Source organism: Eulemur rufifrons, chromosome 19 (assembly GCF_041146395.1).
Source record: "Eulemur rufifrons isolate Redbay chromosome 19, OSU_ERuf_1, whole genome shotgun sequence".
Classification (NCBI taxonomy): Eukaryota; Metazoa; Chordata; class Mammalia; order Primates; family Lemuridae; genus Eulemur; species Eulemur rufifrons.
The window spans coordinates 60,573,391-60,598,155 of record NC_091001.1 but is presented as its reverse complement, the minus strand read 5'-3'; the positions used below and the strand labels follow the sequence as shown (position 1 = coordinate 60,598,155).

Genomic DNA, 24,765 nt, shown 5'->3' with positions numbered 1-24,765 from the left:
TCAAAGTGAGACTCTGTCTCCAAAAACAAAGCCTTTTTACCTGTGCATGGACTTCTTATTAACAGCATAGATTTAAATATCCTATGTCAGTATTTACCACATCACCTCTGAGATTATGTACAATCTTGTGCAGAACTAGAAAATAACAGTAGTAGGAGACAATTAACTGTTAGGGTAATGAACTAAGTAAGAAATGTCCTCTTTGGGCAACTAGATACATATGAATATGAAGTGTATATCAGTTAATATTGCCTCAATGTAATTTCCTTAATGTGAAAAACTGCAATGTGTTTATATAAGACAATGGCCTTGTTCTTAGGAAATATATGGTAAAATATTTGTACCTGAAGTGTCATGATGTCTCTACCCAAATGGTTCAGAAACAAGAACAAAAACATAAATAAGACAAATTTGGCTAAATATTAGTAACTGGTAATTCCATATGAAAGGTACGTAAGTCTTCAATATACTATTGTTACTTTTCTGTAGGTTTTTCACATTTCAAAATAAATACCTGAGAAGTGAGAATCAATGGAAATAGTCATCAAAACACTCATGAAAACTTGACAACTCTGCCAGGGATAGGATTTCACATCAATTTAATTTATATTTTTGAGGCTGATAACTAAGCTCAGATAGTTACAAGATTTACACATAGAATCTTGCTATTGCCCTAAGCTGCCACATGGCACACAAATTTAGCTCACTGTTACCTTGAACTCCTGAGCTCCCACCTCGACCTTCCAAAGCACTGAGATTACAGGCTGGAGCCATCCCAGGCAGCCCTTACACAAATTCTTTTTTTTTTTTTTTTCCCCTGAGACAGAGTCTCACTCTGTCACCCTGGCTAGAGTGCAGAAGCTCACTGCAACCTCAAACTCCTGGACTCAGGCAATCTCCTTCCTCTGCTGCCCCAGTAGCTGGGACCACAGGCGCACACCACGACAACCAGCTAATTTTTGTATTTTTAGCAGAGACAAGGTCTCGCTCTTGCTCAGGTTGGTCTTGTACTCCTGGCCTAAAGTGATCATCCTGCCTTGGCCTCCCACAGTGTTAGGGTTACAGGCATGAGCCACCTCGCCTGGCCCTTACACAAATTCTTAAAAGGCCTATTATATTTATTATTGTACCCTCAATTTCCAGAACAGTGACAGCCACGTGGTATGCTCTCAATATTACTGCATGAATGTAATGTTTCTAGCATATTCTTAATTAGTAAGTTATCTGAGGTCGGGCGAGGTGGCTCACGCCTGTAATCCTAGCACTCTGGGAGGCCAAGGCGGGAGGATCGTTTGAGCTCAGGAGTTCCAGTCCAGCCTGAGCAAGAGCGAGACCCTGTCTCTACTAAAAATACAAAGAAATTATATGGACAGCTAAAAATATATATGGAAAAAAATTAGCCGGGCATGGTGGCACATGCCTGTAGTCCCAGCTACTTGGGAGGCTGAGGCAGGAGGATTGCTTGAGCCCAGGAGTTTGAGGTTGCTGTGAGCCAGGCTGATGCCAGGGCACTCTAGCCTGGGCAACAGAGTGAGACTCTGCCTCAAAAAAAAAAAAAAAAAAAGTTATCTGAAAGCATCATAAGTATTACTGAATAATTAAATATATAATTTTAGTCTTGTCTTAACTTGCCCTAACTCTTATCTTTAGTTAAGGGTGAACAAGCAAATTCAACTGAACACAAAAGAGATGCTATTTCATACAAATTACAAGGCCAAAAGTATGAGTAGAGGAGTGGGGTGAACAAAAACATGAAATATAAGCACAGGCTGGCAGAAAGGCAAGGCCCACATTTAGCATATAGCAATTATTTAGTTGTAGAGTTTTAAGGATGGGCTATAATTTATAGATCTGTATTCTTAGCAAATGTGAAAGTCACACAATAACTGTACAGCTATCTAAAAAGGAAGTACTCACGTGCATTTGAGAGTAAATCACATAAAGGATGCTAAAGTGTCTGAATTTGAGGAAATTAACTAACATCAGCAATGTTTTTCTTTTTTTTTTTTTTTTTGAGACAGAGTCTCACTTTGTTGCCCGGGCTAGAGTGAGTGCCGTGGCGTCAGCCTAGCTCACAGCAACCTCAAACTCCTGGGCTTAAGCGATCCTACTGCCTCAGCCTCCCGAGTGGCTGGGACTACAGACATGCGCCACCATGCCCGGCTAATTTTTTCTCTATATATTTTTAGTTGTCCATATAATTTCTTTCTATTTTTAGTAGAGATGGGGTCTCGCTCTTGCTCAGGCTGGTCTCGAACTCCTGACCTCGAGCGATCCACCCGCCTCGGCCTCCCAGAGTGCTAGGATTACAGGCGTGAGCCACCGCGCCCGGCCAGCAATGTTTTTCTAGTCTAGTGTACAGCTTTTAATTCACGAGTTCAATGTTTTTAAAGTGACCAAGGCCAATTCAGACTCACTATACACATATTTTTATTTTTTATTAAAGAAAATTTGAAGATTATACATAAGTATAGTAGTATGTATACATCACCAATCCACTCACTAAAGATGTTTGAACTTATTAATTATAACTTGAATACTCTTCAAAATAATCCTGCATTATAAACTTTAGGAAACATTGTCTCACAGTACGTTTTCAGAGCATTGCTGAAAAGAAACCGAATACTAGCAATCTCTAACTTAAAAAGGTGATGCTGGACACTCACATGTGGCAAATAAAGATATTTCCTCTGAGTAATTCAGGTACGTGGGTTGATACTAAAATTCAGACTCTATTTTATCTTCAAGAATGAGCAAAATCTTGATTCACTGCTTGAAATCATACCCGTTTTTAAAACAAATTTATGGATCACTCACCTTGGACATACTGCTATGACCGTAGTAAAAGTCCCTTACTTCCAGGGTCATTAAAGCAAACATTTTACATTAAAAGTAAAAACACTAAGAAAACTTAGAGATTAGCATCCTCATATTTAATCAAGATTGGCCTGAAGGAAAAAAGGGGATTTTGTGTTGAGGGAGGTGGAAACAAGAGAGGAGACAGGAAATTTTAGAGCATGGACTACTTTGGGGAAGATTCTTGGCCAGGGTGTTCTAGCCAGAGATATAAGGCAAGATAAGTCCGAAGTGTAAAAAAGATTTGAGGACATTAGAGTTGCAGGAAGAACAACAAAAAGGCATATAAGCTTGGGTGAGTTACTCAAACTCTAACCTTAGTTTTTCTTTAGCTGCAAAATGGAATAATTGACATCACAGTTCTGATGAGGATTAAGTGAGTGTATAAAGCACTTAATACAGAGCCTGGCATATAACTGGCATTCAATAACTATCTGTGAATCAAACTTCATTATTTGTCTTGAAATGGTTGGTCCCTGTCCTCAAGCCTGTACTATTTAACTATCTGCTTTTGTAGACTGGCCAGAGAAAGCTGAAGTTGTCTTCATTATTTGATATTCCCAAATCAACCTACTAAAAATGTTAAATTACCAGTTATTTCTGGCAATTCCTGAAATTAAAAAGTTTCAAAATAATATTAAGAATCTTAAATTTAGGCCAGGTTTGGTGGCTCAACCTATAATCCTAACACTCTGAGAGACTGAGGTGAGAGGATCTCTTGAGGCCAGGAGTTCCAGACCAGCCTGGGCAGTAATGTGAGACCCTGTCTCTACAAAAATTCACCAGGTATGGCGGTTCACGCCTGTACTCCCAACTACTCCAGAGGCTGATTCAGGAGAATCCTTTGAGCCCAGGGGTTGGAAGCTGCAGTGAGGTATGATCCAACCACTGCACTCCAGCCTGGGGTGACAGCCTGAGATCCTGTGTCTCAAAAGGGAAAAAAAAAAAAAAACAAAAAACCCCCCTGAAATTTAAATACATTGTAAAAGATTAGCAGAGACTTACTTAACTCAATATGCTGTTGATTGTAGTATTTCTGGATAAGAAGGAGGGAAAAAAAGTTTCCCCTGACACTATGAGTCCACAGTCTTTTTTAGGGCATATTCACCTACAGATACAATCTTTCCAAAAACAAAGGTCATGCCCTAACTGCTGCACTCAGTTGAAAAGCTACTTGAAAGTAATAGATTATCAAACTAGCAAAAAAACGTATTAATCTATTAAGAAACAAGTGTAACCATATTCCCATACAGATTAGAAATATCAACATAAAAGTGAAAAATTTTTGGAGGTGAAAGAATTATTAATACACTGTGCTTCAGAACAACTATAATATGTAGAGTTGCAGAAAGAAACCTAAAATTTTACTTTTAATGCATAGAGCTCTCAAACTGCCAATATTCCAAAAATAAAAACAAAAAGCTAAGTCAAAAACTCACTGAGGTTTTTCCTTTTTCTTTTTTTTCTGAGAAATGCAACAAAGGCAGAATCACCTTATCTGACAATGCTTTGAAAAACAAAGAATGCAGTGGGGAAAGCTACCTGACAAAGAAACATCCCAAACTCAGATAACTTAACACTAACTCTAAAAATCCTCAGACTTGACTAAATATGTTAAGGTATTTATCAATTGTTGCTTCATAAAAACTGCGCGCTCGTTCAGCAGCATGTCAAGCACAAGAGTAGCGACTATCAAAATGTATTAAATCTACCTCTCCTCAGTTGATTGATATATACTTCCGAATGAGATTTCTACTTTTATAATGAACTTGGAAAGTCTTTGGGGTGTCCGGTTAGGCTTTTGGATAGGCGGTGCTACAGAAGGAAAGCCAAAGTGAGGTTAAAAATACTTGACTTTTTTCCAATTGGCAACTGCGAGAATAAAAGTTCACCTCACAGAAAATGAATACAAGCAGCCTCAAGAAAAAAATTACCACCGAGAACAAAAACAATGGAAGAGTTTCAGGAGGATATCAAAGTAAAATTAAAGGGAGACGGCTGTAAAGATAAAAGGTTAATCCAAAATGAGGGGAGCGGGAAAAAAACAGAAGGAAAGACAGCAAAGGGACAAAAGGAAGGTTCGCTGGGTTCTAAAAAGAGGTTTGAATGAAAAAGTCTTTCCTCCAGGTCCAAGACCACAGAGGGCCCGCGGCGAGGCCAAAGGCCACGCAATGGTGTCGTTCAGGTGAAAGGATTAATTTCGAGAGTGGAGCCTCCTCTCCCTCCACCTTAGCCTCTCACAGCCCTGGTCTCGGTCCTACGCATCCAGGTGTGTGCTGGGGAGAAAAGAACCACGATATCGCGGCATCCACGGAGAACAATAAGCTGGGGAGCGGCGCAGGGCCGAGGCCTTCCCTCCGGGACGACCACCATCCCGCCTCCCTCATCGCTGCCCCAGACTCACAGAGTCTTGGGCATCTCGTCCTCCATGGCTGCTGCTGTCGCGGCGGCGCCTCCGGGTCCAGCTCCCTGCCCTTCACTACCTCCCAAATCGTTTGAGCCGCTATGGCTGCGGAATAGCGGGCTTTCTCGGCTGACCAGAGATTACTCCGCCTCCTCCTTCGGCGGCAATTACACCACACTGTCCGGCCCGGCGCGAACAATGAAGCCCCGATACAAGATGGCGGCGAGCCGGGAACCTACGAGCAGCCAGCGAAGTGACCAGAGCCGCGCAGGCGCAGAATAACCTTGCACGTTCAACCTCCCGGCCGCCAGGCTACATCTCAACCTATAGGTTCACTTGTTGCGCAGCCGCTCTTCCACCCGACGCGAGCGATGTCTCAGACTGAGCAGGCGCAAACATTAACTCTTTTAAGACTTGCGTAAACTTTTTTATTTCGCAGAGCACATTTGAATGTTTCAACAGTGAATTATAATAAAACAAAAATGTGAAGGGAAATTAAAAAGCCTAAGCATTTTCATGGGAGAATAGATTTATCAAAAATTTTCAAGTTGTCACATTTTTAGAGGTAATCAAAAGGTGCTGCGCCGCCCGGGAATCGAACCCGGGTCGCAAGAATGGGAATCTTGCATGATACCACTACACCAGCGGCGCTGACAAACTATGGGTTTACCAGAGTCCATTAGAAGGAAATACAGGCGACAGTCGTTTTCATGTAAGGATAGTTTTCATATATTAATTTTTGTTTAAAAATAAGAGTTTATTGACAGTGCATAATCTGCTATTTTTTACTGATATAAGAAACAATTCATCTTCTCTTATTCCAATACAGTTGAATGGATTTTTCTGTAAAGAAAAAATGTTTTAATTTTAAATTTTTTTCATTTGTAAAACAGAGATGATAGAAAAGAAAGAAAAAAAAGAAAAGTCAGGTTTTCAATTTGCCTTGTTGGTACTAACTAAATATTTGAAAGTGAAGAAAATACATCCAGATGCCGGATTTTTCTTTATGTTTGCATTTCTTTGATATATTCAAAGTACCTTGAAAATTATTTAAGAAAATGTTATTTAATGCAAATTGGTCACAGGAATCTTAAAAGTAAATGAGTCAGAAAGTTCAGTCCTCTTTTAGGGGGCAGAGAAATTAGGGCTCTGAAATGTGGTTCATTGTACAAATTATGCATTTCTTAATGCATTTTATAAGTTACAGAAATATTTTTTATACATAGGAAATTTTACATATTCAAATACGTGATGTCTTCTTCAAAGTACTTTCTGTAGACTGATAAATTCTGGATTTTCAGCTCTGGAATTTTGTTTAGAATCTGTGGTAAGTTCTTCAGATTGTATTCAAAGATATCAAATACTAGTCTTTTGAGAGTGAATCAGACAAATGTTAATGGTGGATAGTGTTTTTTTAAACACTTTTTTGAGACATCCATTTAAAGGGTTCTTCAGTTTAGTGTTTTGGTTTTTTTTAAAATTCACGAGGTGTGCAACAATCACCACAAACAATTTTAGAACATTTTCTTCACCCTCAAAAGGAAGCTCTTACCAATCAGAAGTTACTCCCTGTTCCCCATCTCACCCCACGTCTCAGCCCACTAATCTTTCTGTCCCCATACACTTGCCTATTCTGCACATTTCACATAAATGAAATCATAAAATCTGTGGTCCTTTGTGACTGGTCTCTTTCACTTAGCATTATGCTCTCAAGGTTCATCCATGTTGTACCATGTATCAGTCCTTCATTCCTTTTGATTGCTGAATAAAATTCCATTATATGCATAATATACAAGTATGTTTTAGTACAGTTTTTTAAGTTACAAAAGTAATACATGCTTACTGTTATAAGTAAATCAGTATAGATATATATGGAAAATATTAATAATTTCCTCATTCTCCTCCTCTTCAGGTAACTAACATTAGCAGATTAGTCTGTAAATTTCCACATTTTACTTATATGCATGCATACAGATACACATGTATAATAAGTATTTGAGATTTTTAGTTATTTCCAAAAATGGGGTTATCCCATAACTGTTACTTAACAACTTGTTTTTTTGTTTTTTCTTTTTTTGAAACAGGGTCTCACTCTGTTTCCTGGGCAAGAGTGCAGTGGCATTATCATAGTCCATAGAGTGAATGTTCCACAATTTATTCAATGGTAAATTAAATTAGCTACCGTAAATGGTATTGATGGGCACTCAGGTTCCTCCACTTTTTTCCCCCTACTACAAGAAGTGTTGCAATAGTATTCTGCTACATATATCTTTATAAACTGATTCTTTTATTCCTGTAGGACAGATTCCCAAACATGGGATTACTGAACTGAATGGTATATATAATCTTCATAGATAAAGGTTATAGTCATTCACACCCCCACCAATAATGTTTGAAGTCAATTCCTAATCCCTCCCCACCCCAGCTCCATTTAATCTTACACTAAGATGTTATTAGTCATTAATTTTTGCCAATATTATAAATAAAAATGATATTTCTTTGTTTTAGTTTGCATTTATCTAAACTACTAATGGAGTTTAGAGTCTTTTTATTTATTTTTGATCACTGCCATTTTTCTCTTTTGTAACTTGCCTATTCATATAATTAGTCTATTTATATTGAGTTGTTTACTTTTTATACAGCTCTCATTTTTTGTTTTTTTTCTCTTTTTACTCTGGCTTCTCTCTGGAAGTAGAGCTCTTTGTATTTTATATATTTGTGATATTAACCACAATTCTATGGTCATATTAGTGGCAATTATTATTATTATTATTATTTTACAGACAAAATCTTGCTATGTTGCCCCAGCTGGCCTCAAACTCCTTGGCTCAAGCCATTCTCCCTCCTCGGCCTACTGAGTAGTTAGGACCACAGGCATGTGCCTGCACAAGACACCGGCAAATATATTTTTCACATGCATTTTTCTCCACTTCTAAAATTCTATCCTTTGCCATCTTAAAATGTTTAAAGTTTTATGTAGTCAAATTTGTTTATCTTTCCTTATGTTGCTTCTGAAATTCCTGTCTTGCCTAAGATAAAATAAATATCATTTAGACTATGATAATTAGAATAAGAAGGAACTGAAAGAAGAAAGAAGGTATGAAAATGATTATCTTCAAGGCAGTTTAAAAGAAGGGAAAAAAAGGTATGGAACAGTGGCAGAATTTTGGATCTGAGTATGGTCAAAGATAAAGCTGGACGCTAAAATTATAAAGACAGATTTTAATCAGTAAATATTATTGCAATAGGAAAAAAAGTCCAGCATGAACTGAACTGAATTTCCATTTGTACGGTGGTGACTGAGCATTTTAAAAGACAACAAGGGAGTAGAGAAAGGAGTGAGCAGAGACTCAGTGGAATCAGGGAAGCAAAAAAGTTACAAAAAGCAGGAAGTGGGGATTGGTCCATATGAAACCCATGTGGGTTTGTTAACCACCCACAGAGGTTTGGGGATGGGGCCCTATCTTCAGATACTGATTGGAACAAACAGTCAATTGTTTTGGCAGCCCTGAGTTTTCTCAGGCAGGTACTTTCAGGGCATTAGGGTCAACCTAGGGATGCAGCTTTGAGCTGTTAGAAACTATGTTAGTGTTTTGTTCCAGTCTTTACAGGTCAAGGTTGAGGCCTAGTTGAGAAGAGGGCTCAGAGGAGCCTGGCTAGAATTTGGTCAAGGAGAGAATTTTCCTCAGTATTTAGCTTCCTAAGGACACTGCTTTCCTGGACAACACTCCATTGAGTGTTACACTTCATATGTATGGTAACACTTTTTCCCCCGCAAGATTTTTTAAAAACCCTTTTGAGTTTCTATGGCACTCCTGTTTTGAAAGGGTGATGGCAGAGAATGTGAGAGCCCTCTGCCTCCCACTTTGCAAGTCTTCTAGCTGTCTTTTCACCAAAGTGCCCTTCCAGTAAACTCTTTCAGAAGGTTTCAGTGCCACAGTCAAAGTTTCCAAATATGACACCTGGGTCAAGGTCACTAACATGACCATTTCTAATCAGCCAACAAATACTTATTAAAGGACTATTGGACTTAACACACTGAGGTATTGTGGTCATGTAGTTTGGAAAATAGAAAGTAAAAGACACACAGTTTAGTTTTTTCTTTGTAATTTCTAGATGTAGTGAAAAGGGGGACTTAATCTTCGTATTTTTATATTCCTAAGGAGTGTGTTTATTTCCTGTAGGATATACATCTTGTTCCATTAACACCTCCACTCCTTCTTTCCATTCTGTTCCACTGGCCTCCTTGCTGTCTCTCAAACATGCCAGGCTTTCTCTTTGCCTAGAACACTCTTTACCCAGATATCCTCATGTCCCATTTCTTCCCTTCCTGCAAGCTTTTGCCCAAATATAATACCATCTACAAATGAGGCCTACCCTGGTCATTCCTACTTAAAATTGCAACTCATTCCCCATTCCTCTAATGCCAACCTATATTTTACATCATTTATTCTAATTATTGTCTGTCTCTCTCCACTGGAATGTCAGCTTCATTAGAGTAGTGTTTTTAAAAAATGTTTCAGTCACTGATTTTTCCCAAGCACTTAGAACATCACCTGCCACTTAGAAGGAAGTCAAAAAAGTCAAACATTTGTCCAAAGAATGAATGCTTTTTTTGCCCTGGATTTTCAACTCTCTTTCTCCCAGTTCAACCTTACTTTGTATCCAACTTATTTTCCTTACATCCATACTGTTCTTTTTTTTTTTTTTTTTTTTTTTGTTGAGACAGAGTCTCACTTTGTTGCCCAGGCTAGAGTGAGTGCCGTGGCGTCAGCTTAGCTCACAGCAACCTCAAACTCCTCGGCTTAAGCGATCCTACTGCCTCAGCCTCCCGAGTAGCTGGGACTACAGGCATGCGCCACTATGCCCGGCTAATTTTTTCTATATAGATTTTTAGTTGTCCATATAATGTCTTTCTATTTTTAGTAGAGACGGGGTCTCGCTCAGGCTGGTCTCGAACTCCTGACCTTGAGCGATCCACCCGCCTCGGCCTCCCAGAGTGCTAGGATTACAGGCGTGAGCCACCGCGCCCGGCCCATACTGTTCTTCATGTTCATATATCAGTTATTCTTTTTTCTGTTTGTCTGGTTGAAGTATTATAATTACAGAAATGAGATCATATTATACCCATCACTCAGCTATCAGCTGTTCTCAACTAATAATGTCCAGACACTATTTATAGACTCAACATTCTGGTGCGGTGGCACCATCTAGCTCACTGCAGCCTTGAACTGCTGGGGTCAGGCCATCCTTCTGCCTCAGCCTCCTGAGTACCTAGTACTGATGCACACCACCACACCCAGTTTATTTTTTGTAGAGACTAGGGTCTCCCTAGGTTACCCAGGCTGATCTTGAACTGCTGGCCTTAAGTGATTCTCCTCCCTTAGCCTCCCAAATTACTTGGATTACAGGCATGAGCCACCATGCTGGTCCCAACCTTCTTTTTAATAAATGCATACTGTTCAACTGTATGGTGTGTGAGGGAGGAAAAAAATAATTTTTCCTCTACTCTTCTGAGTTTTTGGTTGTGACAGACCCCTCTAAGAAAAGACATATTATCCAAAACAAACAAACAAAAAAGCAGAAAACAACAACAAAAAAAACCAAAGAGAAGTTTAATAACATGTGTACCTCACATATACCAAGGAGATACAGGGCTATGAATAATCTCCAGCAGGTGGCTTTGAATTCAGGTTTATATCACATCTTCAAAAAAGAGCAATAAATTTGTGTAGAAATGACAAGACAAAATTAAAGGATTTTCAGTCTCCAACGGTGGCAAATTATGGGAATACAATCAATGAGAGAGAAAGGCTCTTTAGTGAAGTTTGCATGTAGATCCCTGGCTGATAAAGGTCTATCAAAAGACAAATTTACAATTAATTTAGTTTAAAGATGTTACTTGGTTTTTATTTGCCATCCCAGAATGGAGTAGTTCCCATGAGCTGGGCAGAGGAATATTAATTTTTAAAAAACACAGCATATATATATATATATATATTTTTTTTTTTTTTTTTTAAAAGAAGAGTTTTACTTCTTTATCGTGAAGGATTCTCAACCTGCAGTGGCCATTCTGACAGGCTGAAAAACACTACTCTTGGGCCACAAGCCAGGAACACGTGTTTGAAGTTAGAAATGAAAGGGAACCAGATTTTATACTGAGTGGGGTAGCTAACTATAAATATTTAATAAGCTATAAGAGGAGTCATGAATATTTATGAAGAGAAAACACACGTGTAAATTGTGCTTTACACCTTTCATCCTGTTACCGTTGGGAACTCAGTTTTGTTTTTTTATTTTGAGACAGGGTCTTGCTCAAAATGGAGTGCAATGGCATCATTATAGCTCACCGCAACCTCCAACTCCTGAGCTCAAGTGATCCTTCTGCTCTAGCCTCCTAGTAGCCGGGCATGTACTACCACACCCAGCTAATTTTTAAACTTTTTGTAGAGACAGGATCTCACTATTGCCCAGGTTGGTTTTGAACTCCTGGCCTCAAGCAATCCTGCCACCTCACCCTCCCAGAGTGCTAGGATTGCATGCATGGGTTACTTCGACCAGCCAGAACTCAGTTCTCAGTTTTAAGTTTTTTTTTGTTTGTTTGTTTTTTTTTTGAGACAGAGTCTCACTCTGTTGCCCGGGCTAGAGTGAGTGCCGTGGCGTCAGCTTAGCTCACAGCAACCTCAAACTCCTGGGCTCCAGCAATCCTCCTGCCTCAGCCTCCCAAGTAGCTGGGATTACAGGCATGCGCCACCATGCCCGGCTAATTTTTTGTATATATATATTTTAGTTGTCCATATAATTTCTTTCTATTTTTAGTAGAGACGGGGTCTCTTGCTCAGGCTGGTCTCGAACTCCTGACCTCGAGCCATCCACCCGCCTCGGCCTCCCAGAGTGCTAGGATTACAGGCGTGAGCCACCGCGCCCGGCCTAAGTTTTTTTTTTTTTTTTTTAATTTATTTTTTATTCTTTTTTAAAAGCCAGTCAAATTTAGCAGTGGGGGGTTGAATACCAACTTTAGTGACACTAATGTTAATAAGTTCTGATAACCCACTAGTTTTAAGTTTTTTTTTCTGGAGTCCCCTTGGATGAGAGGGCTCTGTTCAGTTAGATGGGGGGGTTAGGATTTTATTTTTAGTTCACAGGATGTTGGCTTTATAGACAGAAAAGGGCTGAAAACAGCAGAAACAGAACAAAGAGTGAATTGGTTGTTTCAAAGTTACTTTCCTTGTAAAGAGTAAAGCAAAGGGGAATTCCTTATCATGCCAGCTAAAACTAGCCCGTTGGGGAATTTAGCCATTACTTTTTCCTGAGTTTTTAGAAGGCCAGATGAACAACTTAGTTTTGGCCTGGTGGTGAGGAACTTTAGCATGAGTAGCTCTATTTTGGCTTAGTCTGTTGGGCCTAGTGCAGGAGCTCAGTCCAAATGAATGGTTTCCTTTAAATTTTATTTAACAGGTCTAAAGTTGTCTTCAGTTATTAAACTTTGTCCTTCCAGGTAGAGAGGGGAGGAGGGACGCCTTTGCATAACTTTATGTCCTGCTTTTAGGCAAATGGAAGAGGACAGAGAGCTTTTCGTGTATCCAGGGACTTTTCAATTGCCTTCAGCTCAAAAGAGTCCTCACTGCTAAGGATGTTGGTGAAGGGAGGTTTGGCTGCTGCCACCCATGAACCAAACACTAGAAGTGAGGAGTGTTGGTGAAGGAACGGTAGTTTATTCAAGTGCCAGGAGCCTGAGGAGATGGCAGAGTATTGTCTTAAACACCATCATCTCATCTTTCTCTGATTACTGAGCAATTTAATTAACTAATATAAAGGGAAGGGGTGAAGGGGGTACCTAGCAGAAAGCAAGTTTTGTGCAAATCATCATGACTTGTTCACTAGGTATCAGTCAACAATGAATCATCAGGATCTTGTTATCAGCTGTCTACGGTAGGCCCGTTGTGGACTCTTGATCTGTTCATGTTCAAAACCGTGTTCTAATCTTGTGACCGTTAGCTGTGTAAACAAGCAGCAGATTAATTCTAAACTTTAGAGAGAAAGCCAGACAAAAGCAAACCAGAAGCAAAATTGCTTCCCTTTAGCTATCCTAGCAGTATAGTCTGAAAGGCCCTAGGGGTGCGCTTACAAAGGGGCATATTTTGGGGTGGTACCTTCTGGTCTCCTTACAGGTATACTACTTTTATTGATGCTATTAGTCACTACTATTCCAGTCCCTTCACCTCAGACCACCCCAGCCCCAATCTCCTTCATTTTTCTTTCACCTTGCACCGTTTGCCCACTCATCTCCTACCCAACAATCCCCGGAACGTAGCGATCCATCAGTAAGCACTGTTTGTTGCCCAGTGTTGTTTCTGGCGGGGATTAGCTGTGTGCGGTTCTCTGACAGGGAGTGGTTGAAAGGGCAGAAGGCACTAGTGAAGAAGTAAGGTGCTTCACCGCATAAGATGGGGAGGAAGGGGGGTCAGCCTCAACCTGTGCCTTTGGTGTATCGTGAAGGAGGGTGGGCTTTGGAGGGGTGAGGTGGGCTTCAGGGCCCGGGTTGCCCGGGTGGATCTGGGGTGCGAGAGGTCTGGGCGGGGCCTGGGCGGGGCTCGGAGCGGCTGGGCTGGGGGTGAGGCGGGCACTGCGCGCAGAGGCGCAAACGCTCGGACGCCCAGCAGAAGCAGGACTGCGGGACTCAAGAAGTTGCGGAGCTCAGGAAGGCCATGAAGCGCGCTGTGGCAGAGCTCGTCTCGCCGCTTGTGGGGCTGTGGTTGTTGCTCTGCAGTTGGGGGTGCCCCGGGAACGCCGAGCCGCGGTCCCCGCCAGATAAGATCGGTAGGCGAGGAGTGGGCGCTGCAGGAGGGCATCGGACAGCGGCTGCATAGCGCTCCCGACGGAGGCCGGGCTGCTGGGGCCAAGCCTGCTTCGCAGGTGGCACTTCACCCTCAGGACGGCTTTCGGTCCTCCTGGGAGTGGGATCGTGCCTTCCCAGGCGTGGAGAGGTGCCCACTTGAGAAACGGGCGTGGATGGGGACCTAGGCGGGTCGGCGCCAAGCGTTCCTGCAGCCCCTGCCCCGTAGGCCTGAGACTCCGGGGAGGCCAAGGTCCCTCTCTGCGCCTTCCCTTTGCTGCACCGTGGGAGGCCAGTGTTCCGACTGGACTTGGAGCGCCCGGCCTCTCCTGCTATGCAGATTTCAGGCGCACGCAGACACAGCACAGGGCAGTGGAAACAAGCTGGCCCTGTCCGCTTCCCTTGATAGGCTGGAACCCCTTTCCCCATCTCCGCTTTGCTGAGGTCGGCCTGCTCTCAGAGGCCCCTGGCTTGGACAATTTCTTTGCTTAGGACTAATAGAGCTGCTGAATTCAGAATCTGCTCTTTCTAATTTCAGGTGCTTTGGTGTTTTGCTCCCTGCTCCTCCGTGTCCTCCTCCCCCCCCCCCGCCCCATTTTAAAATTATGTTCTTCCGGATCATTAACCTATCTACTTTGAGTCTCCATTGAGACAGAACAAAGCCAGAAATGGCGGTCACTGTATTTAAAATGCTTACTGCGAAGGCCCACCTCTTCTGTTCCCATGAGTTGGGCACCAAGAGGGGTGTGCAGGCCTATTGGTCCCTCCACAAAGACCTGTGAGAATCTTTGGGCATCGGGGGAAAAAAAATCGAATTAGTGTCAATTTTTAACTTAACATACTACCACTTTTGTCTGGTGTCTGTGTCTGTGCAGATTCACAGAGTTGGATCTTCACTGCAGGTGTCTTTGGCCCCCTTTTCCAGGCTTCCCTGAATTGTTGGTAATAGCTTTCAGTAACAGCCATTATTAGTTAATGGTCTTTGAAAAACAAAACAAAACAACCCACACAGATAATAAGAGGAAAAAAAAAAACTGTTCCTTTTTTCCCCCTCAGCGATTATTGGAGCCGGAATTGGTGGCACTTCAGCAGCCTATATTCTGCGGCAGAAATTTGGGAAAGATGTGAAGATTGACGTGTTTGAAAGAGAAGAGGTGGGGGGCCGGCTGGCCACTATGACGGTTCAGGGGCAAGACTATGAGGCAGGAGGTTCTATCATCCATCCTTTAAATCTGCACATGAAGCGTTTTGTCACAGATCTGGGTATGTAATTTTGGTCTTAAATCTCATCAGATTTGTGTGTGACATCCCTGGATATTTTTCATCAGATTGGAGAACTGAAACTTTTCCGCCTTGTTAATTTGTCTTTGTGAAGTTGGTAAAAACTATTTTCCTCACTTTCCTGTTAGCAGTTGGTACTAGCTGCTCTCTGGTAATGGGACACTGGTTATCAGTATCTTCTGTTATCTGGAATTACGGACAAGGGGTGGGGGTGGGGGTGGCTGCTCTTGTCAGTTCTTAAACCTCTGGGTTTGTGTTGAAGAATCAGAGAATGTTTTGAGCTAGCAGCAACCTTCATGTGCTCATTTAACAGCTGAGGAAGTGAGACCCAGAGGCTTGAAGTGTCTGGCTTTAAGTCACTCACGCAGCTGTGGGTGTAGACATGTGCCTTGAACTGGGGACGTCTGACTGCTGCCCTGCCAGGAGAGGCACTGGAGGGGTTGTGGGGCAGGCCTGGCAGGCCTCTGCAGGCCCTTTCCTCAGGGAATTGTGTAATTGTGGCCTCCTTCCAGTTATCTGAAATATCCAGTTATGCAAAATAGGAGTCTAATGGGAATGGAAGTGCCCCTTTCCCCTCAGCTGCCTTCCACATCCCCTGTGGATGCTTCCTGGGCTTCTATTTCCTCCGTGAAGGCAAACGTCCCCCCGGAGCAAGTCATGCCACAGAGTCCTGTCTGACAGTTTTGTTTTCAATTGAATTCAGTTGGTACTCTGCCTTGTTTCCTTTGACTCTCTAGTGTTTTTAGACTAAAAATAGCCGGATAAAAATATATCTCATTTTGATATGTCTGTATGATCATTTGACCTATCTTCTAGAGAATCTGCTTTTGGACATTAGTGAGTGTATAGTGTATCGCACTGCTCTAGAGATAGAACTACTTTAATGTGTCTCCTGAATACACATTAAATTTGGGAAGCACCAGATTCATTCACTTCAGAGTGTCCCCAGGAGTTTCAGATCACCTTCTTTCATTTGATCAGCACAGAAACCATTGACTTAGCTACCCTTTCTCTGTTTTTGCAGGTCTCTCTACTCTTCCAGTCTCTGGTGGCCTCGTGGGAGTGTATGATGGAGAGACTCTAGTGTTTGAGGAGAGCAGCTGGTTCATAATTAACATGATTAAACTCATTTGGCGCTATGGATTTCAGTCCTTCCGAATGCACATGTGGGTAGAGGATGTGTTAGGGAAGTTCATGAGGTAATTTTTTCCCTTCCATTTAACCTAAGACCTTGCAGTTTGATGAACTTTAGGAATTATAATTTCTTTGAACAGTTCTACCTATGTGCAAGGTCCGTTGTAAGATTGCTAGGCAAAATGTTTTGTAGAAAATATGCAGACCATTTATCCACTCAGAAATTGAAAGGGTAGTTTAGTTTTGCCTTGATATATATTTTGCAAATGCCTTTTTAGTGTTGGCAGACACTCTTAGATGCTTTACAAATGTTAAGTGCTTGAATTCTCATGACACCTTTCTCAGGTAGGTAGTCTTCTTAGCTTCTCTGTACAGATGTGGAAGGTGGCATCATAGAGAAGTTTTAAGTGTGCAAGTTCACCCTCCTAGTCAGTGGTGGAACTGGAGTTCCTACCCAGGCATTCTGGCTCTAGAGTCCTTACTCTTAATCCCTGCACTGAGCCGGTGTTGTGTAGATGAAAGAGATAATGTGTACAAGAGCTTGTAGAAAGGATCAAAAAACTTAAATGCGCTTTAATAATGATGTTTCAGGAAAGCCAGCAGCCTGAAGTAGAGTGTAAGTTCTGTACCCCAGTAATTTAAATTGGGATATTAAATTCCAGCACTGTCCTGGGTAGTGAGAATACAAGTGTCTCTTTTTCATCCTTATGCTTTTATAGATTTTATCTTTTTTTCTTTTTTTTTTTTTTTTTTGGGACAGAGTCTCGCTCTGTTGCCTGGGCTAGAGTGCAGTGGGGTCAGCCTAGCTCACAGCAACCTCAAACTCCTGGGCTCAAGCCATCCTCCTGCATAAGCTTCCTGAGAAGCTGGCACTACAGGTGCACACCACCACACCGGGGTAATTTTTCTATTTTTAGTAGAGACAGGGTCTCACTCTTGCTCAGGCTGGTCTCAAACTCCTGACCTCAGGCGATCCTCCTGCCTTCGCTTCCCAGAGTGCTAGGATTACAGGCGTGAGCCACCATGCCTGGCCAGCTTTTCTAGATTTTAAAAAATTTTCTGTCTATGAATGTGCATTGCTTTGTTAATCAGGAAAAATAAAATAGTTGAATTTTGAAAGATGCAATCTAGTTTTTAAAAAGCTCTTGATATGTTAATTGGTGTGCTGATTTAGTTTTAGGTGCTGGAGAAATGCAGCCCCTTGTGAATGTTAATATTTTATTACTGTGACTGTTTTTTTAAAATTTAATTTAATTTATTATTATTTTTTTGAGTCTCACTCTTTTGCCCTGGGTAGAGTGCAGTGGGCTCATCGCAGCTCACTGCAACCTCAAACTCCTCCTAGGCTCAAGCGATCCTCCTGCCTTAGCCTTCCAAGTAGCTGGGACTATAGGCATGGTGGGTCACAACACCTGGCTAATTTTTCTATTTTTAGTAGAGATGAGGGTCTCACTCTTGCTCAGGCTGGTCTCAAACTCCTGACCTTAAGCAAACCTCCTGCCTCGGCCTCCCTGAGTGCTAGGATTACAGGCCTGAGCCACCACATCCAGCCAATTTTGTCTTTTTCTGTTTCCCAAGTTCTACCAATTTCTGTTTCACCTCAGGGACATCCTAAATTCTTCTATTTCTTGCTTTTTTTTTTTTTTCCCTTAAGAGACAGGGTCTTGCTCCTGCTCAGGCTGGTCTCAAACTCCTAAGCTCAAGCAATCTTCCAGCCTTGGGCTCCCAGAATGCTATGATTACAGCATGAACCACTGCTTCAGCATGTTTTTTTGTTTTTGTTTTAAAGGAACATGAGCTAAAATTTAATTGTTCATTTCTTGCATTTGAAGTACTCTTTGATGACATCCTTGGCCGGAGATTCTTTGCTGTAGTCCTTAACTACTACACAACTGCAACCAACCAATTTACAGGTTTCCTCTCTTGTCACTTTTACAGAGGCCTACCCATTCCCCTAGTTTCTTGTCATCAACCTTAATTAGATTGATTTGGTATTCAGCACAAAGGGCTTTCACCATCTTAACATATATAGGCTCATCACAGTAGGATGCAAGCACACAAAGATGGGCTTGGTGCTTGTCTAAGGCTTTGGCAGCTATGCGAATTCCACATGCAAGGCCATCATGGATGAGGGTGGTCTTCAGGTCCTCTTGTAGAGCAGTTTTAACGTCTGTTACTCCTCCAGCAACAATGCCTTCCTTGGCCATGGCGGTGGGTTTTGGGTGGAGCCGAATCTTGAATGCTCCCCAGCCTCTGCCTCCTTGGTACTTGGCAGTGGCGGGGGGGGGGGGGGGAGGAAGGACATTACTGTGGCTATTTTAACATAAGAAAATAATAGGTTTTTTTTTAGTTTTTTTTTTTTTTTTTTTTTTGAGACAGAGTGCCGTGGCGTCAGCCTAGCTCACAGCAACCTCAAACTCCTGGGCTCAAGCAATCCTTCTGCCTCAGCCTCCCGAGTAGCTGGGACTACAGGCATGCACCACCATGCCCAGCTAATTTTTTGTATATATATTTAGTTGGCCTGCTAATTTCTTTCTATTTTTTAGTAGAGATGGGGTCTTGCTCTTGCTCAGGCTGGTATCAAACTCCTGCCCTCAAGTGATCCACCTGTCTCGGCCTCCCAGAGTGCTAGGATTACAGGCATGAGCCACTCTGCCCGGCCCCTACCTTGTTTCTTTATTGGCAACTTCTTTATAGCAAAGAAGTTAGACTTCATGAATTTGAGTCTAAAACTCATGGTTGTTTTTTCCTTCTTTTTTTTTTTTTTTTGAGACAGAGTGTCGCTTTGTTGCCCAGGCTAGAGTGAGTGCCGTGGCGTCAGCCTAGCTCACAGCAACCTCAAACGCCTGGGCTTAAGCAATCCTACTGCCTCAGCCTACTGCCTCAGCCTCCCGAGTAGCTGGGACTCCAGGCATGCGCCACCATGCCCGGCTAATTTTTTTTTTGTATATATTTTAGTTGGCCAGATAATTTCTTTCTATTTTTAGTAGAGACGAGGTCTCGCTCATTGCTCAGGCTGGTCTCGAACTCCTGAGCTCAAACGATCCACCCGCCTCGGCCTCCCAGAGTGCTAGGATTACAGGCGTGAGCCACCGCGCCCGGCCCATGGTTGTTTTTTATATCAGCCTACATGATCTGGGCTTTATTAGTAAGCAAAAACAAGAGTTTTCTTTTAATAAATGAATGATGATATAAAAGAGTATACTTTAGGAATTCTGGGAGATTTATAAATACTTCAAAAAGAAACTAGAAGCAGGTAGATCATTTCACCTTAGTAGTTTGAGTATAAATCCTAACCTAAGATCAGGAAGTGAGAATGGAGTAAAAAGATAGATATTAGGAAGATTGATAAGGTCTTCCGCTTGGGTGGGAGAAGCAGAAAGATGTGAAAAATGTTTAAGCTTTAAAACTAAATAAGGTTGGGATGGGGTGAATGGAGATCAAGTCTGGTGGAAAGACAAAAATTTTATTTTAGACATGTCTAAGTGCTGCTGGAAGATATAAAGAATGAAACCATGATATACCCATTTCTTTAAAGGTGCTACCAGTGACCATATTAATGTGTAAGAGAGTATACAGAGTACAATGGACTTCTAAAGGAGGCAGAGGGCCAGGATTGTCTGGGACAGCTGGGGAATATGGTCTCTGAGCTGTGTCTCACATGATAGGTAGAAACTCATCAGAAGGGAACATCAAAGTCAGTTTGATTCTTGTGACACTATTTCCCTTCTTTATACATCCCCTTCTCCTCTTCTTGCTTGGTGTTTAATGGCCATTTCTCTTCTTTTCATAAAGGATCTACCGCTACCAATCTCATGAGTATGCCTTCAGCAGTGTAGAAAAATTACTACATGCTATAGGAGGGGATGAATTCCTTGGACTGCTTAACCGAACACTTCTTGAAACCTTGCAGAAAGCAGGCTTCTCTGAGAAATTCCTTGATGAAATGGTTGCTCCTGTCATGAGGATCCATTTTGGCCAAAGCATGGGCGTCAATGCTTTTGTGGGTAAGACAGGGCTTGGAACCATGGTGGACGTTAGTTCACAAAGGGGCTCACCTGATTCCATGGTGGCTCCTGACTTTAGGCCAAGGTTGGGGAAGGCTGCCTCTCTTTGAACCTGAGACATTATTAGCAAAATTTTATATATCTACATGTGTATTTTTAGGGAGAGAGAGTCCTTAGCTTTCATGAGTTCAGTGATTCTCAAGTGGGGGCCCCAGGGGCCATTTTTCAATGTCTGGAGACATTTAGAGCAGAACATCTAATTGGGAGCAGAGAGTTGGGTAGGCGATCTCTTACAGATTCAGAATTAAAACATTTTTCCCACCTCTTGACAGGGGCAGTGTCACTGTCGGCTGGTGATCCTGGCCTTTGGGCAGTAGAAGGTGGCAATAAGCTTGTTTGCTCTGGGCTCCTTCAGGCTTCCCAAAGCAATCTTATATCTGGCTCAGTAATGTACATAGAGGAGAAAACAAGGACCAAGCAGACAGGTAAGCTTTAACTTTCATTTTATTCCTTCTTATTTCCTCTGTAGAAAATGATTGCTCATCTCTCACTCAGATCCATAATGATGGAAGTCTAAATTGCATATGTTGTGCTGTGTAGAAATGTCCCCAAATGTACTCAAGTGCAGTGGCATAACTCCTTGGGTGTAAAAAATAACCTCATTCTCAAAAGTAAAAATTCCTTATTTTGAACTTATTGACATTCTGAAAAATGGCCTCAAGGTAATAAAAATGCAAGGGACAGTTTCTTAAGGGATAAAACTCCTTTAATTCCTTACAATTACAGAGAAACTATTAAGAAGGTATAGAATTATTTTTAGGGGCTATAAAATATAGTATGTTGGAAACACTAAAGAAACGTGTGCTTCCTTATTCCCTCTAGGAAATCCCACAAAGATGTATGAAGTGGTCTACCAAATTGGATCTGAGACCCGTTCTGACTTCTATGACATCGTCTTGGTGGCCACTCCATTGAATCGAAAAATGTCCAATATTACTTTTCTCAACTTTGATCCTCCAATTGAGGAATTCCATGGAAAGTATGAACATATAGTGGCAACTTTGGTTAAGGGGGAATTGAATTCATCTGTCTTTGGCTCTAGAGCCATAGATAACTTTGGCCTTGGTACAGTCTTAACCACTGATAATTCAGATTCATTCGTTAATAGTCTTGGGATTTTATCCCCTGTAAGGAAAGAGGAAAATCTTCAACCATCAGCAGATGGAACATATGTTTGGAAGCTGTTTTCCCCAGAGACTCTTACTAAAGCACAAATTTTAAAGCTCTTTTTGTCCTATGATTATGCTGTGAAGAAGCCATGGCTTGCGTATCCTCACTATGAGCCCCCAGAGAAATGCCCCTCCATCATACTTCACGATCGACTGTATTACCTCAATGGCATGGAGTGTGTAGCAAGTGCCATGGAAATGAGTGCCATGGCAGCCCACAACGCTGCGCTCCTTGCCTATCACCGCTGGAATGGACACACAGACATGATTGACCAGGATGGTTTATATGAGAAACTTAAAACTGAGCTATAAAATGATACTATCTCTTTTTTCCTCTCCTGGTTCCAAATGAGTATCACTGGCAAAAAAGGACAAAGTCTGAGCAGAGATTATTTTGAATAGGATATTTTGCCAATATTCCCTAGTAATCCCTGTGGATCATAAGAAAAGTACAAGGTTCTAATTAAGTGTGATGATGTAACTATTGCACTATGTCCTCTCCAAAATTTCTTAAGTATTCTTTCAATATCCATTAGCAGTGTTGCTCAAACTTGTCTGATCATAAGAATTATCTGGAGTTTTTTAAACATGTGAATTCTCTAGCTCTTCTCTTAGAGATTGTTTCATTAAGTCTGGGGGCAGGGCCCTGGATTTTGATCAAAAGCGTAGAGCATTTTAAGCTGAACACTTGAGGGAGAACTTAAAAGACCATGTTAGTTGGGGATTGGTCCATTTGAGCTTTACATCTCAATGTGATCTTCAGTGAGATAAAACTAGTAAGGGAGCTGGTGTCTTTTATGCCTGGCTCTTAGTAATTTTGTAGCCTGTTTTGAAGTAAATGTGCTCATGCCTAAAGCCTTGACTTTCAGAATGTCCTTTGATTGGTTCTATCTTGATATTAGGGGTGAAATTTATGTTTTAGTTGTGTGACCTTAAGATGTCATACAAAAATCTCAAGTAAATGAAAAGCAAATATGGGCTACTGAGTTAGAAATTGGCATTCTACTACATCTTCACTTAAGGAGGTTTTACAAATACTGATAGACCCCCATAAGCAGAGATTCTGATTTAATGGATCGAGGATAGGACCTTGGCATTGTAACTTTTTAAAATTTCCAATGTGCAACCAGGGTTAAGAATCACTGATGTGGGGGCAAAACTGTCTACAAAGGGTTTTTAGTGCCCTTAAAGCAGATCCCTTTTGGAAGGGATGATTTGTCTCAATGAGAACTTCAGTAGTCATCTTGATAGTAAGAAGCATTGACAGTCTAACAGCAGAGGCAACTCCAGTAACTCCAAGCAGTTGGCACTAAAGCAGGATATTGAGAATGACACCAAGCTTGACCAAATGCAGCTCATGTTCAAAGTGTTAAATGTTTCAGTTACTGTAGCATTCTGGGTGAGAAACCGGTTGCTGAAATTTTAAGACAGTGGCTCTCAGCCTTGGCTGCACACTGGAATCACATGTAGGGCTTTAAAGTGTCCCAAATGATTCTAACGTCCTGACCAAATTTGAGAACCAGTTCTACATCTGTTGTACAAGGATCATGATTAGCTGTCATAGGCACAGGTACAACAGAACAAGTGCTTAAGAATTCTAACAGTAAGTGCAACCAAGTTAACATGTACTGTTATTAAAGAGAAAGCCCTTCACCAGATAGATTATGGCAGTAATTACTTTGGCAAAATGGTGAAGAGAACACTGATTTTTAATAAAAATGACTTCTTCCCTAGTACAAATTATTAACATGCTGATAAACTGCCAAAATATATTTGATATAGAGGTAGGGATTAAACTCATGGTCTGTCAAAGGGTCAGGTTTTTTCTAATTTTATTCTTAACACATGTTAAGAGGCATTTGTATTTTTTTCCTTTTGTGGTCTTAATGAAGACAATTTGTAAAGAATATAATACTGTTATGTGTATGCTAAATATTGGTACATACTAGTGAAATAAGTTAATTTCTATTCTTTGTAAACTTGTTTTGGAAAGGCATATATTTTTACTTTTAAGAATATCTACTGGCTGAGGATGGTGGCTCACATCTGTAATCCTAGCACTCTGGGAGGCCAAGGTGGGAGGATTGCTTGAGCTCAAGAGTTCAAGATCACCCTGAGCAAGAGCGAGACCCCCACCTCTACTAAAAATAGAGAAATTAGCCAAGAGTGGTGGTGTATTCCTGTAGTCCTACCTACTTGGGAGGCTGAGGCAGGAGGATCACTTGAGCCCTGGAGTTTGAGGTTGTAGTAAGCTATGATGATGCCATTGCACCGTAGTCCAGGCAACACAGTGAGACTCTGTCTCTCTCACACACACACAAAACCCAGTGAAAAATGTTGCTGGTATTATATCAAACCTCCTCTGGTTACATTTCCCAGTAGGGCATCTGAAATTGCTTTCTCAAAACCAAAACAGGTTATCAATACTTCAGGCACATTAGGTAATTGTAATGCAACTACAGTATTAAAAGAATAGTGGGAAAAAAATACTATCAGAGCTTGCTGTTCCAGGTGTATTAGGTAGTTTTTCTACAATTATAGTACAAAGAATAATTTTATTGGAGGAAAAAGTGTTATCAGATCTGGCTATTCCAGAATTTGTTTATTCAATATGTTTGTAATGGGGTCAAAAAATTTATATTTTATTAAGTTCCCAGGTGAAACTACTGTTTTAGGAACCATGCTTGGGGTGCAAGTTCTACAATTCAGCTCTATGTTTCTGCAAAAAAATCAATGTCCATGATGATTCACAAAGAGTTACTGAAGAATGGAAGAATAGAAATGTATTGCACTTCACATCAACTTTCCTTATTGTGATTAATTTAGTTTGATGCCTCTAGCTCTTCTTTTGTTGTAAATTTTCTATAAATAGGAAATACCATTTTAGAGAGAAATACATATCATAGCCATTTACTATGCTCTGTTTTACAAGAACCTCACATATGTGTATATTCCATTCTGTACAGTTTTAAAGTTTTTCAAGATTTGCAAGCTTTTTACCAGATTACAAAAAGAACA

General features: G+C 41.2%; 2 protein-coding genes, 1 non-coding gene and 1 pseudogene across 7 annotated transcripts in view; 1 reads left to right on the top strand and 3 right to left on the bottom strand.

Moving 5' to 3' along the window:
- TIA1 (TIA1 cytotoxic granule associated RNA binding protein) overlaps window positions 1-5,500 on the bottom strand; it is a 33,248-nt gene extending 27,748 nt beyond the window's left edge. For all 5 annotated transcript variants that reach the window (XR_011236175.1, XM_069494263.1, XM_069494264.1 and 2 more), the window contains exon 1: window positions 5,261-5,500. Coding sequence is in view for 4 of the 5 variants with exons in the window: in XM_069494263.1 (XP_069350364.1) it covers window positions 5,261-5,286 (26 nt within the window). In the remaining variant the exon portion in view is untranslated. The remainder of the gene's footprint in view (window positions 1-5,260) is intronic.
- A 340-nt stretch (window positions 5,501-5,840) lies between these two features.
- On the bottom strand, window positions 5,841-5,911 carry TRNAG-CCC (transfer RNA glycine (anticodon CCC)). Its single transcript has one exon. It is a non-coding gene; the product is annotated as a tRNA-Gly (tRNA).
- A 7,986-nt stretch (window positions 5,912-13,897) lies between these two features.
- On the top strand, window positions 13,898-24,747 carry LOC138400215 (prenylcysteine oxidase 1-like). The gene is made up of 6 exons (XM_069495174.1): window positions 13,898-14,080; window positions 15,153-15,359; window positions 16,402-16,576; window positions 20,307-20,518; window positions 20,851-21,003; window positions 21,401-24,747. Exons 1-6 carry the CDS (start codon window positions 13,969-13,971, stop codon window positions 22,057-22,059), a joined length of 1,518 nt encoding a protein of 505 aa, XP_069351275.1. The 5' UTR covers window positions 13,898-13,968; the 3' UTR covers window positions 22,060-24,747.
- On the bottom strand, window positions 17,806-18,798 carry LOC138399926 (small ribosomal subunit protein eS12-like; annotated as a pseudogene).
- Window positions 24,748-24,765: the final 18 nt, after the last annotated feature.

Excerpts from the sequence above, each read along its gene's own strand:
- LOC138400215 (XM_069495174.1), top strand. The coding sequence starts at position 13,969 with ATGAAGCGCGCTGTGGCAGAGCTCGTCTCGCCGCTTGTGGGGCTGTGG. Across the intron at positions 16,577-20,306 it reads GTGTTAGGGAAGTTCATGAG|GATCTACCGCTACCAATCTC; the intron begins GTAATTTTTTCC and ends CTTTTCATAAAG. Across the intron at positions 21,004-21,400 it reads AACAAGGACCAAGCAGACAG|GAAATCCCACAAAGATGTAT; the intron begins GTAAGCTTTAAC and ends TATTCCCTCTAG.